The sequence below is a fragment of the Acomys russatus genome, chromosome 16 (assembly GCF_903995435.1).
Source record: "Acomys russatus chromosome 16, mAcoRus1.1, whole genome shotgun sequence".
NCBI lineage: Eukaryota > Metazoa > Chordata > Mammalia > Rodentia > Muridae > Acomys > Acomys russatus.
The window spans coordinates 39,651,719-39,669,171 of NC_067152.1; the positions used below are offsets into that span (position 1 = coordinate 39,651,719).

General features: G+C 50.7%; 1 protein-coding gene across 1 annotated transcript in view; it reads right to left on the bottom strand.

Annotated features, from left to right (window-relative positions):
• The window catches only part of Sdk2 (sidekick cell adhesion molecule 2), a 123,258-nt gene that overhangs the window by 15,163 nt on the left and 90,642 nt on the right, over positions 1–17,453 (bottom strand). Inside the window, exons 34-37 of the mRNA XM_051158991.1 lie at positions 13,797–13,983; positions 10,523–10,660; positions 7,258–7,419; positions 4,078–4,203 (exon numbers count right to left, since the gene is read on the bottom strand). Coding sequence (XP_051014948.1) covers positions 4,078–4,203; positions 7,258–7,419; positions 10,523–10,660; positions 13,797–13,983 — 613 coding nt within the window. The remainder of the gene's footprint in view (positions 1–4,077; positions 4,204–7,257; positions 7,420–10,522; positions 10,661–13,796; positions 13,984–17,453) is intronic.

Genomic DNA, 17,453 nt, shown 5'->3' on the forward strand with positions numbered 1-17,453 from the left:
GCCTCCACCTCCTGAGTGCTGGGATTAAAGGTGTGCACCACCACACCTGGCTGTGCAGTAAATTCTTTAACAACCAAACCAATATAGGCTAAACACCCTGACCTGAGAAACTAAACTCTAAAACTGACATGTCTATGACCTTAGCATTTTGAAGGTCAAGGAAAGAGGTTCCCAAGTTTGAGGACAGCCTGGGATATGTAGTGAGACCTAAAAGAATAAAAAAATAAAATCTAAAATGCTCTCAAACAAAAACATTTTAATTTCCTTTTGTAGCCTTGGCTGTCCTGGATTCACTTTGTAGACCAGGCTGTCCTCGAACTCACAGAGCTCTGCCTGCCTCTGTCTCCCAGAGTGCTGGCATTATAGGCCTGTGCCACCACAAGCAGCTCCAGAAACATTTTGAGACCCATAGCAGCTTAAGTGGAACAACTACATGCCATAAAACTACTTCATGTATAAAATATTAAAATAGTGCATAAAATTAAATTTTAGGCTATGTGTATAAAGTATATGTATGTTTATATATATGTTTATATGTTGGTCCACCTCAAGTATATTTAGTGTGTGTGTGTGTGTGTGTGTGTGTGTGTGTGTGTGTGTGTATATATATATATATATATATATATATATATATATATAAATAAATAGCATGGACATATGGAGGCCGTGTCTGGGTTTCTTCCTCTATTGTTCTCTACATTATTATTATTATTATTATTATTATTATTATTATTATTATTATTATTATTATTATTATCATTATTATTATTTTGGCTTTTCAAGACAGGGTTTCTCTGTGTAGCCTTGGCTGTTCTGGGCTTGCTTTGTAGACCAGGCTGGCCTCGAACTCACAGTGCTCAGCCTGCCTCAGCTTCCCTGAGTGCTGAGATTACAGGCATGCATCACCATGCCAGGCTTCCACCTTAGTTTCTGAGACAGGGTTCTGTATCAAATCCTGAGCTCAGGAATTGGCTACATCAGCTGGCGATGGATCACGGGGATCCCAGCCTTCTTCCGCCTCCCAGTCTTGGGGTCACACATTCTTGCTCAGCTTTTACATGGGTGCTGGAGATCCAAACTCATGTCCGCATGCTTGATCAGCAAGCGCTGTGCCCACTGAGCCATCTTTCCCTGCCTCATCAGTATTTTTGTGTATCTATTGGACTATTACCTATGTTATATTTAATTTTTTGAGGCAGGGTCTCACGTTGTAGCCTAAGCTGACCTGACACTTACAATTCCCCTGCCTCAGCCTCTTCTTTTGTGCCAGCATATCCGGTTACCCAATTATCATTTGGTTTAACCTCTCTGCTCTCTCCCTACTTTGGAGGCTGTGAAATCCTTAAGGGTCACATCTGGCTTTTCTTTGTTTTCTTATAAATTAGCAGTCAGCTCAGACACCTTCCCTGTGTGTGTGTTAAATTGAGGAAAGCAGACTTTCCCCTGGGTTTTTCATAATACCATCATGTAGCTCAACACATAGTTCAACACTTCATTCTTTGAGATATATTGGGGTACAGATGCTCATGTGACTACTATTAACAATGAGGGCCTCCTCCGAGCTGACACTCTGTCATACAACCCAACAGAAGGGGGCAGTTTATTTTTCAAGCCCATACCCACTGCAGGAAGTAGGAACTGTTGCTCCCATTTGACAGATGGGACAATCAAGGCTCAGAGCACTTAGTGTATCTTCCCAAGGTCCCTCTGCCGTAGGTAGCAATGTTGGCATTTCCTGTGGAGTTACCTGACTCTTGGCATGGAGTTTCCTCCTGGTGCCAGGAAAGTGCTGGGTTTAACTGATGCTTGCTAATCACTTATGGGGAAGCCTGCTGAGCCTTCTAGAAGCAGCGGCCTTCTGCCTGCTGTTTATATGCTCCCTCCCCCTTCACTGTACTCCTGCACAAAAAAAGGACAGGGTCTGGGCAGCGAGACCAAACCAGAAGCTGCTGGAATGTCCCTCAGTGGCCTTGGCTTCTGTCCCCAGAGTCAGCCAATGAGGGGGGCTGGTTCACAGGCCTGGCAGTCCCTGAGAGAATCCCTCCCTCTCCCCCTCCCTCGGCTCTCTGGTTTGCAGAAATCGGTATATTTAGCTTAGTCTATGTAGCAAACAAGTGCAGCAGTACAGGGGTATTTAGTACCACCAGGACTGTTTTATCATGAAGAGCTCATAAGCATTGGGGGAGGATAAAAGATGGGGCAGGCATCCCAGAGGATGGGAGAGGCACCGATCTCTGAAAAGCAGCCCACTTTCCAACAGTTTTAAGGGTTGTCCTAGCATCCTCATGGCTCATTTCCTCCTCCTGCCCACTATCCTGCCCTCCCTGGAACTGTTGGCTTTGGCCCTTCTTGCTCTGTCATGGAGTGTTGGGCTCCATCCTTCCTCTGTTCCACCTGTGCACACCAAGTCACAGCCCCCAAACTTGGAAGGGCAGTGGCTCATGCTGGGCCTCCCACAGGATGCTGGAAAATCAATAGGCCTGGCTCCAGTGCCAACATTCCACAGCCTGGCATCAGGTTGGCCACCTTGGGTAGAAATAGCAGGCACAGGTCTTGCTGAGGGAGATGCACACAGAGGCCTCTGGGCCAACTCAACAGCTGGCAGTGGTGGTCCGGGAAGGGACCATCTGTAGCTGGGAGAGCCAGTACCTCCTGCAGTGTGGGCGACATGGTGGAGGCAATGATGGTTAGTGTAAGAGTAGGGCAACGGTGGGTGGTGGCAGCTTCCAGGACTTCCAGGATAACTAACTCTTTGTTACTGGGGTGATGAGCATCCAGCCACCCCGAGGAATGTACAGCCTGTGGTGGGGGTGGTTCAATTCTCCATACGTGTTGTGGGGAAATGGCTCAAGCAGCAAATTGCTTGCCCTGCAAGCGTAAAGATCAGGGTTTGATGCCTAGAACGCAAGTTTTTATTTTAAAGCCAGACATGGGCACAGTGACAAGCCTTTGGGATCTCAGTGTTGGAGAGACTGTGACAGGAGGATCTCGTGGGGCTCCCTGGCCAGCCAGCCTCGCTTCATTTAGTGAGTTCCAAGCCAGTGAGGGACCCTGTCTCATAATACAAGGTGGATGGTACCTGTGGGATGACACCTGAGGCTGACCTTGGGCCTCCACCAGCAGAGCACGCAGGCGTGCAACACGCGTGCACACACACACACACACACACACACACACACACACACACACACACACACACACACACCCCTGACAGGCTCCTACCTCTGATTATAATTCTCATTTGGGCAGCAAAGACTTATCTTTCTCAACTTCTATCGCCTAAGCGCAGGTCCTCTCAATACAAAGAGCAAGCCCTTGCAGCAGCTCTTGGCTGACTTGGGCACTTCCGATTAGCTTGGAAACCTAGCAACGGAGGGAGCTGGAGCTGGCAGAGTAATGGAGCTGGAGCCCGGGAAGCAGGTGCAGGGATGCTAGTGAAACAGGAGCAAAGAACAGCCCCCTCAGGAGTTGACTGATCCCCTGCTCATGGCTTTGGAAGTTCTCGTGATTCAATTTCAAGCCTGACAGGAAGAGGTCGGTAGGATGACAAGAGCGAGTCACAAGTAGGGCACAGGCATTTAACTAACGTGAACCAAACCCTTGCTCCGGCTAGCTTCTCTGCACACATACTTGCGTGTGGTGGTCACAGGGGAATGTTGAGTGTCTTTGTTAATTACTCTTGAGACAGAGTCTCAGTGAAATTAGAGCTTGCCAGTTCTAGCCAGCAAACTCCAGTTTGCTCTCTCATTTTCATCTGCCCAGAATGATAAGTGGGTACCATCACATATGGCTTTTCTATGCAGGGTGGGTTGGGGACCTGAAATGGGGTCCGCATGCCTGTACACATTCATTTATTAGGGCTACTTTCCCAGGACCCCCTCTGGCCTCTTGAACACCCTTTAGCCTTAGTCAGTCTGTACAAGGGAATTCCCTAGGGAGAAACCACTATCAGTCACCCTCCACTTCTACTTTCATGTGCACATGGGCCTTCCTGGATGGAGGACAGGAAGGCAGGACAGGGGAAGAACAAGAAGTTGGGCCGTGGAGGAAAGATAGCCCAGCCTGGGAGGGGCATACCTGAAGGCCTGGCCTCTATTACGTAGCGTGTGATGGGGCCTTTGCCAGGATCTCCGCTGGACCAGTGGATGGCAATGGCCGAGCTGTACCGTACGATGATTGGCACTCCTGGTGGTCCTGGGGCACCTGCAAACATTCCATAGCGTAGAAGGGCATCTCTGGAGCTGAGATTGGCCTCCTTTACCAACAACCTGCGCTGGTGCCAGGGGGCTGGGCAACCAGATCAACTCTGGCCATAGAGCTTCTGGGACCCGCTGCAAATACCGGATCTGAAGAGTATAATCTTGGGCCAGGCCTGCCAGGATGTGACTCCTGTCTCTTCCTGTTGGTCCCACACTCCACATTCTGAATCTCAGGGCAAAGCAAGGTGTAGGGGATGATCCTGGGATGAGCTTGAGGGCGACTAAGCTCAGAGGACTAAGGCATTTGAATCCAGCCAGAACTTATTACACGATCCATTCATGGACTCCTCCAGGGGTGCCTCCTCCTCGGTTTGCGCATCAGCAAGGACCTTGGAGGAGAAAATCCTGGAAGGACATACCATGGTGGGCAGCAGAGGCAAATGGACTGATGGGCGGAGTGTGCCCAGGGGTGAAAATTTGGTTGAGGGGGCTCAACTACCCTACCCCCCATGTGTACCAGGTTAGGCTAGGTGTGGAGCGAGCAGGGTCCTAGGACGCCTAAGGAGGAGAGCTTGGCGGGAGGTGTGTCTAACAGACCGAGACACTGGAGAGGGAGGGTAGGATAGCAGACAGGAGACAGCTTGGGTCGCTAGAGGACTGGGCCAGGTATCTGTGTATGCAGCCTCCCGAACACCTCACTGGGAGTGTGTCAGCACAAGCCGGGTACCCTCCTTGAGACTCCTGCCATGTGTGGTCCCCACCAAGCCTGTTTCCCACTAGACATGAAGCTCTGCATCCCCAGAGCCAGGCACACAGCAGCCTTCCTATATATGCTCATGGGGTCAGTGTTGACACAGCGGTGTGTGCATGAGTGCAGGCTGGTGGCCTCTGGCTGCCTGCTAGGAAGACAGCAGGAGTCCTAACTTTCCACCAAAGCCCTCTGGGGCCCAGGAGAACCCTTAAACCCAGACAGGAGGCCAGAGACTCGCACAGCTGGACACCCCTGTGCCAGCTTCAGAGGACCTCACTGTTTTTCTCCTTTCCTTTTTTAAGAAGCATCCTGCCTGCAGCCCATGAAGGGGAGGCATGATCTGAGTGAGACTGGGGTACAGCCTGGAGTGGCCTTAGGAGTTCTTGCTTTTCACTCTGTATAGCACATTGCTCAGGGCTGAGGGAAGGGCTAGCTTTTCTGAATGCCAAGAGCACCTGGGCTGGGTGTTGCCTTTTGCAAATCTCTTCTTATCCACTCCAGCAGGGTAAGGTTGCTTTTCTCTCTTGGTACCTTTCATCCCTCCTCTACTTCCTGTCCAACATCTTCCCTAACCTTCGCCACAGACTTGTAATCGGTGGCCTGCTATTTGTCAGCTCTCTTCCCGCTTTTAGATCCCAGCACATCTCAGGTGAGAAACAGAGCCCTGGGGCAGCTGGGACAGGAGCCTTCCATGGTCCTGCTAACCACTCTCTTCCAGAGTGTGACACAGGGGTGACAAACCCACTAGCTGGTAGAAGGCAAGAAGACCTGGGCTCTTCAGCCTTTTTCCTCTTTGCAGCCCAAACTCTGGAGAAAGAACATTGTGTGCTGCTAGCTGTGGGGGGCGGGGAGGGGAAGAAGGTGGCTTTCTGGAGGAAGTCCAGCTGGGCTGGGCTGGGCTGGGCTGGGCTAGGCTGGGCTGGAGTCTCTCTCAAGACAGGGGTGGTGGTGGTGTGGGGGGAGGGACAGCAGTGTTGCTTGGGAGGTGGTTTTTAGGTTCAGCATGGGAAAGCCTGAACCCGTGACAGGGCCTGTGGAGATTAAACCCTGACTGCCCAAGGGTCCCTGGTGGAAAGTGGGAAGTAAGAGGTCAGGGGGCACTGAAAGAGAGTATTAGACAGAGAGCCCAAGGGTGGGGCCCTGCACTGAAATACAAAGTGACCTTCTTTCTATGTGTTTAAAAGCAGCTGAGAAAGCTTTTGGCGCAGGTCTCAGGACCTGGGAGGCAGAAGCAGGTGGATTTCTGAGTTCCAGGCCAGCCTGGTCTACAGAGTGAGTTCCAGGACAGCCAAGGCTACACAGGGAAACCCTATTTTTGGGGAAAAAGAGGTATTAGGTGTTGGGGAAGGCAGGCCTGGCTGTGAGGAGGTTCCCTGTGCATCGGAGAGATGCTGGAGGTGCTGGTGTCCTCACTACAGGAGATCTCGGCTCTCTCACGGAACCAGAACCTCCGTGTCCACCCAGGGACTGGACAACTGGACAAGAGCTGAGGGGGATTCTTCTGCATCCTGTTCTGAGAGCCACTGCTGGGGTGGGGGAAGGGGGCGGTACAGGGAGGGAGGTGGTTCTGGCCAGGCTGGAGGTTTGGACACCTGCCAGATGGTATCCTTCCTGCACGGAGGTGACAGGGGCCAAGGGTTAGAAAGGAAGGAAAGAAAGGGGCGGGGGAGGGTGTGTGTGTGTGTGTGTGTAGGGGGTGGGAGGCTGGGTAGCTGTGGTGGCTTGCTCTGGTAAAGCCGGCGTTTGGGCAACTGAGGCAGGAGGAGGATAAATACCAGGCCAACCAGGGATCTACAGTGAGGCAGACCCTGTGACAGCCTGGGATGTGTGTTATGTGCCTGTGTGGCAAGAGAGTCTGGAATAGCCCTGAGGACTTAGTTGCTAATAACTAGGGCTGGGATGGGGCGGGGAGAAGAACAGAGCAGAAAGGGAGGAGTCAAGAAGAGGGAGAAAGGCCGGGCGTGGTGGCGCACGCCTTTAATCCCAGCACTTGGGAGGCAGAGGCAGGCGGATTGCTGTGAGTTCGAGGCCAGCCTGGTCTACAAAGTGAGTCCAGGATGGCCAAGGCTACACAGAGAAACCCTGTCTCGAAAAACCAAAAAAAAAAAAAAAAAAAAAAGGGGGGGGGTGGAGAAAGAAGGAGGGGGGAGGAGGACAGAGGGAGGAGCCTCGGGGCGGGCAGGAGCTAGAAGAGAAAGTAAGCTCTGGAATTCCCAGGGTCTTTAGATCTGGCTCTAGACCCCCTGGAGTCCCTCCTACTTGGAGGCCCTAGGATGTGGGGGCCTTGGGCAATATGGCATCTCCTACCTTCTCCAGGGCCCGTGGTGATGTTGGCTTCGATCTCAGGCCCATAGGTGAAGGTCTTGGCTTTGATGCGGAAACGATAGGTCATGCCCTCGGCCAGGTCCTTCACCTTCAGCCACAGTGGGCCGCTCCCCTTCACATCCACTGTCACAATCTTGCTGACCCCTGCGGGGAAGGACCATTAACAGGGGCTGCAGTAGCTGGTGAGAACAGGGCCACCGAGGCCACAGGCGGCGACTTGGAAGAGGCACTCGGAGGGAAACTGTCCTGTCTGCCCATCCCAGGATAGCCACAAAGTCTCCATCCTATCTCACTGCTGTGCCACACGTCAGCCTACCCCCATGGCAGCATCCCAGAGAACTTGAAGTTTGGGCATCTCTGTTGGGAAGTTCTGTGAAGGTATTTCCAGAATTGGAGCTGGATGCCGGGCATCTTGTGACTACCAGAGTCCCAGTCCCACCTCTGTGCTCTTCCTGGCTAGTGAAAGCCTAGCTCCAAGGGTCCCACCATCTGTACCATTTGGTTTTTAGCATTAAAGTAGGGATGCTTCAACACTTCAGGTTGTGGCTGCCAGAGCAGGATGGGGACTTTCAACATGGTAGTACTGTGTGCTCTGTGCTTTCCCAATCCCAAAGTCTCCCTGAGCCAGGACCAGATTTCATTCTCTTGTGAAAGGTGTCTACTGGTCACCACAGAACCTGTTGGGGCCCTGGAGCTTGCCCTAGAGTCTTCATATAAATATAAATGTGTGTGTGTGTGTGTGTGTGTGTGTGTGTGTGTGTGTGTGTGTGTGTCTGGTTTCAGTTTATTCTCTCACCAAGCCAGAGTGTCAGGAGCATCCCCAATAGGGCTATGGAGTTTCACACATAAGGAGAGAGCACCAAACACATAGTAGGTATTTTATTTAAATTTGTTTATTTATGTATTTATGTATTTATTTATTTTTTGGTTTTTGGAGACAGGGTTTCTCTGTGTGGCCCTGGTTGTCTTGGAACTTGCTCTGTAAACCAGGCTGGCCTCGAACTCAGAGATCCACTGCCTCTGCCTCCCTAGTGCTGGGATTAAAGGCATGCGACACCACCACCTGGCACATTTTGCAATTTTTGTCTTACGTGTATGGATGCTTTGCTTGCATGTATGTGTGCCTGGTGCCCAGGGAGGCCTAAGAGAGCATTAAATTCTCTGAAACTGGAGTTACAGTTATGAGCTGCCAGATGGGTGCTGGGAATTGAACTCAGGACCTCTGGAAGAGCAGCTCCTGCTCTTAACCTCTGAGCCATCTCTCCAGCCCACGGCCTTATTTATTTTTGAGACATGGCCTCTGGTAACTCAAATTAGTCTCAAACTTGCCTTAAGGATGACCCTGAACTTCTGATCCTCCTGCCTCCACCTCCCAGGTGCTGAAATTATAGGTGAGCCACCATGGCTAGCTTATGTGGTGCTGAGATGGGACCCAGGACTCTGTGTGCCAGGCCAGAACTCTCCTAGTGGAGACACAGCACCTCTAATCCCTTAGATTTATTGAATGGGTCCTCTTTGATACTGCTGAGCAAACCCCTTACTGGCCTAGACCTATAAGAAACATGTGGCCTTCTGCAGAACTGTGGCACATGCTAAATGGTGACCCTCATGCAGGACCCCGTAAGGACATGGAGTTTAGACCTGGTGGTCTAGACCCTGATGGGATAAGATCACAAGAGGGCAGGTAGTCCATTTCTCAAAGTAGGAGATCCCTGGATAGGCTAGGCACAAGCTACTCAGACAAGAGCCTGTCTAGGTCCTGGGCATCTCGTCTTTTTGACCTCTGACCTAGCCTTACTCCTGCCTGTATCTCTTCCCAGGACCCCCACCCCCACCCGCAGTTCTGACACAGCCCAGCTATGCAGGACAGGCTGTTGGCACCCAGGTGGTGGCTAGAAAGAGCAAGGGCATTGTCTCCACCACTGACCCAGAACTGCTAGCTGCCCAGTGTTCCCAGGCTCCACCCCTTGTTCTAACCACTGCTGGCTGGGGTGGGGGTGGAGGTGGGGTGGGGATTGAGAGGGGTGTGTTACCACAGAAGTGGTCACTTCCTGCCACCAGGGTGTCACTTCTAGGGCAGTCTCATCCTTGTGCCTAGTTCTAAGTAGACTCAGGCATTGAGAAAGCCCAGTCCCTCTCTTGCCTGTATCTTTATCTTCTTCTTCTTTTCTTTTAGTTTTTCTTTTTCTTTTTTTTGTTTTATTTTTATTTTCTTTTTAAAATTTTTTTAGTTTTTTTTTTTTGAGACAGGGTCTCTCTGTGTAGCCTTGGCTGCCCTGGACTCACTTTGTAGACCAGGCTGGCCTCGAACTCACAGCGATCCGCCTGCCTCTGCCTCTGCCTCCAAAGTGCTGGGATTAAAGGCGTGCACCACCATGCCCGGCCTTTTTTTAGTTTTTCAAGACAGGGTTTCTATGTGTTTTCTTGGCTGTCCTAGGACTTGCTTTGTGAACCAGGCTGGCCTCGAACTCACAGTGATCCACCGGCCTCTGCCTCCTGAGTGCTGGGATTAAAGGCGTGGGCCACCACAGCTGGCTTCCCTGTTCTCTTAAAATAGCTTCAGGGGATAGGACAGTGATGATTTCTGGAGACTTCTGCTTGCCCCTGCTTCATGAACAAGCTGGCCTGGTACCCGATATCAACTGTCAGGGCTGCCGGTCCAACCCTTTCCAAGTGGAGCAGGGTCTTGGTCAGCGGGGCCTGGGAAGGGCAGTGGCTGAGAGGGAACGGTCTGAGGACAGTGCAGATGATGTAGGCTAGGGACAGTCATTTGCAGAGCAGCAGTGCGGTGATTGCTCACTCACACAGCTTCCTGGGGAGACACTCCGAGGCTTTCTAAAGGGGTCTCTGACCCTCCAATGGGGGTATGCTGAGAACGCTGAGGTTTGGAAGAGGGCCAGATAGCATGAGAACAGCTGACGACTCTTTTCTCCAGCGTTCTGTCCACTCTTGGGGCAACTATATTTTGCTTGGATTCCCTCTCTCTTCCTGATTCAGTTTATGGAACAGGAAGACTATGTTAAAGGTCCCTGCCTGCAAAAGAGATGGCAGCCCTACCCTGCTTTTCCACCTCAGATGTTTTCCTCTCAGAAACACCTCTTCCCTGGGTTGAGCCTCAGTCTCCCCATTTATTAGAAGCAGACTCCTCACATCTAACTGCTGAGTGGCAACCATGACACGATCTCGGGGTGCAAACCAGCCCTCAAAAAGGGGAGAGTTCAGGCCACTTGGAAGGTTCCCCACTTACCATCCACTGGGGTGCAGGGCTCATACACCAGCCTGTAGCCCTCCAGAGGACCGTTGGGGAACTGTGGGGCTTCCCAGGACACATTCACTGAGGTTGTGGTCAGTTCGCTGAACTTGACCGAGCCTGGGGCGCTGGGGGCTGTGGAGAGACAGCAAAGGGTTTTTGTTTTGTTTTTGTTTTTGTTTTCTCTTTCTGTGGAAGTTCAAAGGCTCAGGTCGGGCTCCAAGGAACTAGCAGGAGCATTTGGGTCCACGCCCAGGAAAGAGAGAGAGTGAGTCGAGGCACAAAAAGAAGGCAAGAGAGGTCAACTGAGGCCCTGAACCCTCTCTCCTCCTCCCTTGACGTCATTAGCATTCAGTTGTCTAATATTAGAGGCTCTGGCACTGCGAGAAAAACCCTATTAAAGCCTGAGAGTCCGGACTCCCTCCTTAGTGGCTCTGAGCCCTGGCTAGTAGCATGGGGCCAAGCACAGCATCACAATGGGTGACTCCCAAGGGTCATTGTGGGGCAAGACCATTTCCTGGCACCATGGGGTGTGTCTTTGAGCACTCCCGCTAGAGTAGGTGGGGAAGCCTCAGCCTAGCTACAGAGTGGGCGCTAAAGCAAGAACTCCGGAGACGTGGCCTTCCTTTCATCCCTGGGCTGCAGGGCTTGCTACAGAGACACCATGCTGTCAGGAGGAGCCAGACAAGGCCAGCCAGATCCTCTGGGAAGAGATGTTTTCTTGTTCTGAGACCCCCTGGGGGGTAACTCTGACAACACAGAGATGGAAGCTTCTGGTGTGCGGTGGGAGGGGGAGCTGGGGGGTTGGGAAATGGAAGGGTGAAGTGGCAAGACAGGAAGCGCCCCCTCCCCGCCCCCAGCATCCCAAGCTGGTCCGGTGGATGGCCAAGCTATTATTGTCCAGAGCTGCCTCCCACCAAGCCAGAACTAATCTTGACATTTTCCGGCTCCATCTCCCTGGCTCGGTTGTCTTTGAAGGAGGGAGGTGAACTCAGGGCCCTTTCCTGTCCTCCCCCTCAACACACTCGGCGGGGGGGCGGGGGGCGGTGGTAGAAGGACGTGGGACAGGACATTCTGTCCTGCTACAGTGCCGGAAGCTTCTAGGCTCCTGGGGGCTCATATCCGACCAGTGACACTGACGGAGTGTGGTCGAGATGGGCAGGCAGGCAGATGGATAGGCTAGCATACCCAAGCTCAGCCTCTGGCTGACCCAGGGGTGGGGTGGGGGTGGGGAGCCAGTGAAGAGACAGGCACCCTGGAGGTGGGGCTTGTCCCAGAGAGGATCCCAGCTAGAACTATCTCTGGTAGCTTGCTTTCTACAGCTGTTTAAGACTAATGGGAGCCACAGTAAAGAGTGCATCAGGCTGGAAAAGCTGCTGTCTGGAGGCCAGGGCTGAAGGCTATACCGTTTTCTTCTGTACCCACAGACAATTGGTTCTAACCAAAAATCTCAGGATGCCTGGCTCACGTAAAACAGTATCATATTGGCATATAAGCGATCGCTCCATCCTTTCTGTGGTGTTAGCAATTAAAGCCAGGGTATCCCTCTTAGGCTAGGCAAGTGATGAAACCCGGAATCCCGGTTAAGTCGCCTCTAGGTTACTTATGATCTCTGATACAATACAAACTGTATTGTAGCTATTTGCTAAATAGCTGCTATCTGGTGCTGCCCTTAACATGTTCGGTATAGACACATTTCCATTTGTTTGCTTGTTCTGAGACATCCTTCTGAGGTTCAGAGCAGTCTCGAACTTGCTGTGCAGCTGAAGGTGGCCCGGATCTTATCTATTTCTAAAGGTTTATTTTTATTTTCATTTATGTGCATGTGTGACTGTTCGTATGTCACATGAGCGCAGGTGCCCATGGAGGTCAGAAAAAGGGGTTGGATCCCCTGAGCAAAAACCATGGTTTCTCAAGTGCCCCTTGCCCATTGTAAAACGCTGCCTCCCTAGGACTTCTATGGGGGACCTGGTGTGATACTGACCAAAAAGTGACTTTGGACACCTCAGCACAAGAGGATCTGCACCGTCGCTCCTTCCTCCATCATGCCGGTGTCTCGTGCCCACCTGGCCTCTCTATCTCTGTCCTCTCTTGTCCCGTCTCTCAGTCCAGAAGGCAGAGCCAGTTTTTCTTTCTTTCTTTTTTTTTTTTTTTAGTTTTTCAAAACACAAAAAGATCTAATTCTTGTGCATTGGTGTTTTATCTACATGTATGTTTCTGTGAAGGCATCAGATCCTCTGAAACTGGAGTTACAGGCAGTTATACGCTGCCATGTGGGTGCTGGAAATTGAATCTGAGTCCTTTGGAAAAGCAACCAGTGCTCTTAACCACTGAGCCAGCCGAAGATCTAGTTTTATTTATTTATTTATTTTTGGTCTTTTTTTTTTTGAGACAGGGTTTCTCTGTGTAGCCTTGGCTGCCCTGGACTCACACTGCAGACCAGGCTGGCCTCGAACTCACATTGATCTGCCTGCCTCTACCTCCCAAGTGCTGGGATTAAAGGCTTGCGCCATCACGCCTGGTTTCTCCATCATACCTAATACAAATCTCCATTCTCCAGACCCTTGGAGGCTCGAGTCTCATCTCACTTGCTTGTCAGCATCCAGTTCTGTCCCTCTACTTCCCTCTGGCCTCCAAGCCTCTGCACCTGCTGGTCCTTCTGACAGGAACCCTGCTTCCTGCTTGGTCTCCAGAACTTCCCACAGCTGGTCTCCTCTCACTCAGATCTCAGTTCAGGTGTAGCCATCCTGGCTAGGCCTGTCCAACGTGATCCACACTCTGTTCCCCTTAGATCACCTATCCTCACCATCTCAGCCAGCTCATCTGTGCTTGTTTATGGTCTGTGGCCCTCACCAGGACACAGACTTACTGTTTTTTTTTTTTTTTTTTCTCACCGTTGCCTCACCAGCATGAAGCAAAAGTGTGGGCTCATTGAAGACAATGAAGGTTGGTGACATGAACAAAGGCAAGGAGACAAAAGAAGAGGAGGAAGCCAAATGCAGGCTGGGAGTGGTGGCCATGCCAAAGGCTGAGACAAGGTGGGCAGGACAGGCTAGGTGAGATCTGGGGATTTTCTCAAGGTTTGCCTTGAGAGGTGTCCCCCCCACTCCCCCCGACATACAAGGCCTTTTGGCAGGCTGCGCTCTCTCTAGGCAGGGCACCTGGAAGTGGGTTCTGGGTACCGAGCCCAGCTTCATGGCTGGAGACAGCCCTGACACCAGGTGTAGCCTCCTGTCCCCCACAAACAGACCTCCCCAACACTCCTTCCTACCTGCTTGCTGAGTCTGGCCCCGGGTCGGGGTGCTCCGTGGCCCATCCCCTGCAGCATTGAAGGCGGCCACACTGACCATGTAGGCCGTGTAGCCAGTTAGGTTCTTGAGTTTCACACTGTTCTCAGCCAGGAAGAGCGGCTTTACCCTCTCAGTGACGTTCCTCCGTTGGACTTCCCAGAAATAAATCTGTGGGAACCAATGATTGTGGGGTGAGAGTAAGGAAGACATTAGGCTTCCCTCTGCTTCTGCCCCTTTCAGGGTTCAAAGGCACCGTTGCTTTCAAACAGGATACAACATGGAAGCAGCTAAGAGCTATTTGAGAAAGGTTCCAGAATTTTCCTTTTAGTAGCTAATACCCTGCCTTCAAGTTAACAGTATTGCCTCACTGAGGGGAAAAAAAAACATTTTATGTAGACATTAAGAACTGTGGGACTGAGCCAGGCATGGTTGCCCACACCTTTAATCCCAGCACTCAGGGAAGCAGAGGCAGGCAGATCGCAGTGAGTTAGATGCCAGCCTGATCTACAAAGTGAGTCCAGTACAGTCAAGGCTACACACAGAAACCCTGTCTTGAAAATCCAAACAAAACAAAACAAAAACCCAAACAAACCAAAAAGACATCAATCGCGCTGGGAACCTCCATAAAGGTTTGGTGTCCCAAACCTTGCAAAGGATTGGAGATCATTTGGCACCACCTGCTGGCCAAAGAGGTTGTTGTAGGCTATTGGCTTTTCATGTCCTCCATACCAATAAAAGTGAGAAAGAGCTAATAAAAGTGTCCACCCCCAGTATGCGCAACTAGCACTTAGGACATCTTGTTACTACTAAAGCTTTGCTTTTCTACAACCTTGCTTCCTTTTAAAATATTTTTTTTTGTATGGGGAATTGAGGTCTTCATTCATAAAACCCACTCATCTGCTCACTCACACACTGACTCTGAGAGCCCAACAGCCACAAAGCTTCTGCTGGATTCAGAGTTGGGGAGAAGCTCAAGGCTGGCGTCATGGGTCTGCACACTGCTAGATTCTTGTAGGCAGAGGAGAGGGATGACGGATCCCTGGGGCCTCCGTTGAAATGCAGGGGGAGCTGGAACCACAAAGGGGACTGAGGTGGGGGTGATGGGCACTGTGAGGAGAACCAGGCGGGAGAGCGTTATGTCTCAACTGTGCAAGGCAAAGCCTGTGACCACTGGTTGATGAAGAACAGGACAGATTTGGGTTGACGAGGAACAGGACAGATTTGTCAGCAGCCTTAGCGGAGTGAGATTTGGAGGGTGGTGAGAGAGAACCCACTTGGACTGGGATTTGGAAAAAGAGCAGAGGGGAAGACCAAGAAAGCAAGTATGGGATACTGTCATTGGTATTTTTCTTTTTTTCTTTTTCTTTTCTTTTTTTCAAGACAGGGTTTCTCTACGTAGCCTTGGCTGTCTTGGACTCACTTTGTAGACCAAACTGGTCTCAAACTCACAGCGACCCACCTGCCTCTGCCTCCCGAGTGCTGGGAGTAAAGGCGTGCGCCATCACCGCCCGGATCTTGTCATTGATTTCTTTCTCCATCCCTCTCCTCTTCTTCCTTCCCTCTGGTCCTTCTCCCTCTGCTGAAGATCAAGCCTGAGTTTTATGGCTACTGTATCATGCCTGTGTATCACCGAGGCATAGCAAACTGAGCAAGCCCGTTACCATTGGGCTGTACATCTATCTCATGGCAGAGGCCTTTCAACTCTGTAGTAAAGGGACCAAGCGAGGAAATAATGAGGTGTGAACAAAGACACGAAGTTAGGAAAGGGCATTTAAAAAGGAAATAAGCAGCCTGGTCTACAGAGAGTTTTCCAGGACAGCCAGGGCTACACAGAGAAACCCTGCCTCAAAAAAGAAAAAAGCCTACAAAGCGAGTCCAGGATACCAGGTCTACACAGGGAAACCCTGTCTCAGAAAACCAACCCCCATAAAGGGGGGGGGGCTAGAGAGAGATGGCTCAGTGGTTAAGAGCACTTGCTGCTCTTGTTCGGTTCCCAGCACCCATGTAGTGGCTTATAACCTCCTATAACTCCAGTTCCAAGAGATCTGATGCCCCCTTCTGGCCCCCTCGGGTCTCTGAACGCATGTGGTACACATGAGCTCATGCAGATACATATTCATATCAAAATACTAAGTGATGAACAGAAGAGGAAACAAAGTCAGAATGGCTTTAAGGCCCGGCTGAGGGTGACAGGCAGGCCTCTAGAGGGAGATACACAGTGCTGCTGAGGAGACAGGGTCAGCAGCTGAGGCCTTGCCCTTGGGCAGAACAGTGTCACGGTATAGGACAAACAGAAGCAGGGCCACCTGTGTGCCTCCAGTTGGCCTTTGTTAGATGATACACAGCAAAGGACAAGGGGGCTGAGTCTGGATCCTGGTCCCCAAGGTGACATGACTGATTGGTAGACTGCTCACTCATGGGAAGTGAGTATATACCAGGCTGTGGGCAGGCACCCCAGTCCATTTGTATCCCAGGTACCTACAGTCACGCCTGACACGTGGTTGGTACCCAACTGAGCTATATCGTGTGGGGAAGTGCCTCATACAGATGGGGGTTGGGGGTGGAGTGGCAGTGAATGACTTTGATCCCCATTTTTCATCTACTATGTTTTATTCCCAGCCCTTTTCCTTTTAAAAATGTATAGCTGACAAAGTTTTAATAGAATTAAGGTATATAATTAGGTCTGGAGAGATGGCTCAGAGGTTGAGGTCCTGAGTTCAATCCCCCCTGCAACCATATGGTGGATCACAACCATCTATAATAGGATCTGGTGCCCTCTTCTGGTATGTAGGTGTACATGCAAACAACACTAATATATATAAAAGAAGTAAATAAATCATAAAAAAAGAAATATAATGTTCTTCTTTTTGGGTTGTTGTTTATAGTGTTAGAAACAGAACCCAGGGCCTTGAGCATGTCAGGAGGCACTCAATCATTATTACACCCCTAGCCATTCTGGTTTCCCCCCTTTTTGGAGGCAGGACTCACACAGCCCAGGCTGCTCTTGAACTTACAATGTGGCTGAGGATAACCTTGGGCTGACCTCTTAAGGGCTGGGATTATAGGTGTATGCCCACACACTTGTTGTTTTATGCCTGCTGGGGTTTGAACCCCAGGAATCATGACTCTTAGACAAGCTCTTTTACCTGCTGAGCCCCACCTCAAGCCCCCTGATGTTTTGATAGCCACCCACTGTGTTAAGCCAAGCTAATTGGCATCCATCAACTCACAGTTACCTCTTTTGATGCACAGCGAGAACTTAAAAAAATATTTATTTACTTTGTGTGTGAGTGCTCTCTTTTCATGCACACCAGAAGATGGACTCAGCTTATATTATTGACAGTTGTGAGCCATCATGTGGGTGCTGGGAATTGAACTCAGGACCTCTGGAAGAGCAGCCAGTGCTCTTAACTGCTGAGTTATCTCTCCAGCCCCCCATAGTGAGAACCTTTAGGAGTAAGCTTCTCAGCAGATTTTAGGTACACACTACAGTTTTATTGGCCACAGGTAGCAACCTCATATACTGCAGGTTAGATCTAAGAACGGTTCATCTTACATGTCTGGAACGTCCTTTTCTTTCTTTTTTTCCTTTTCTGTTTTTTGAGACAGGGTTTCTTTGGGTAGCCTTGGCTGTCCTG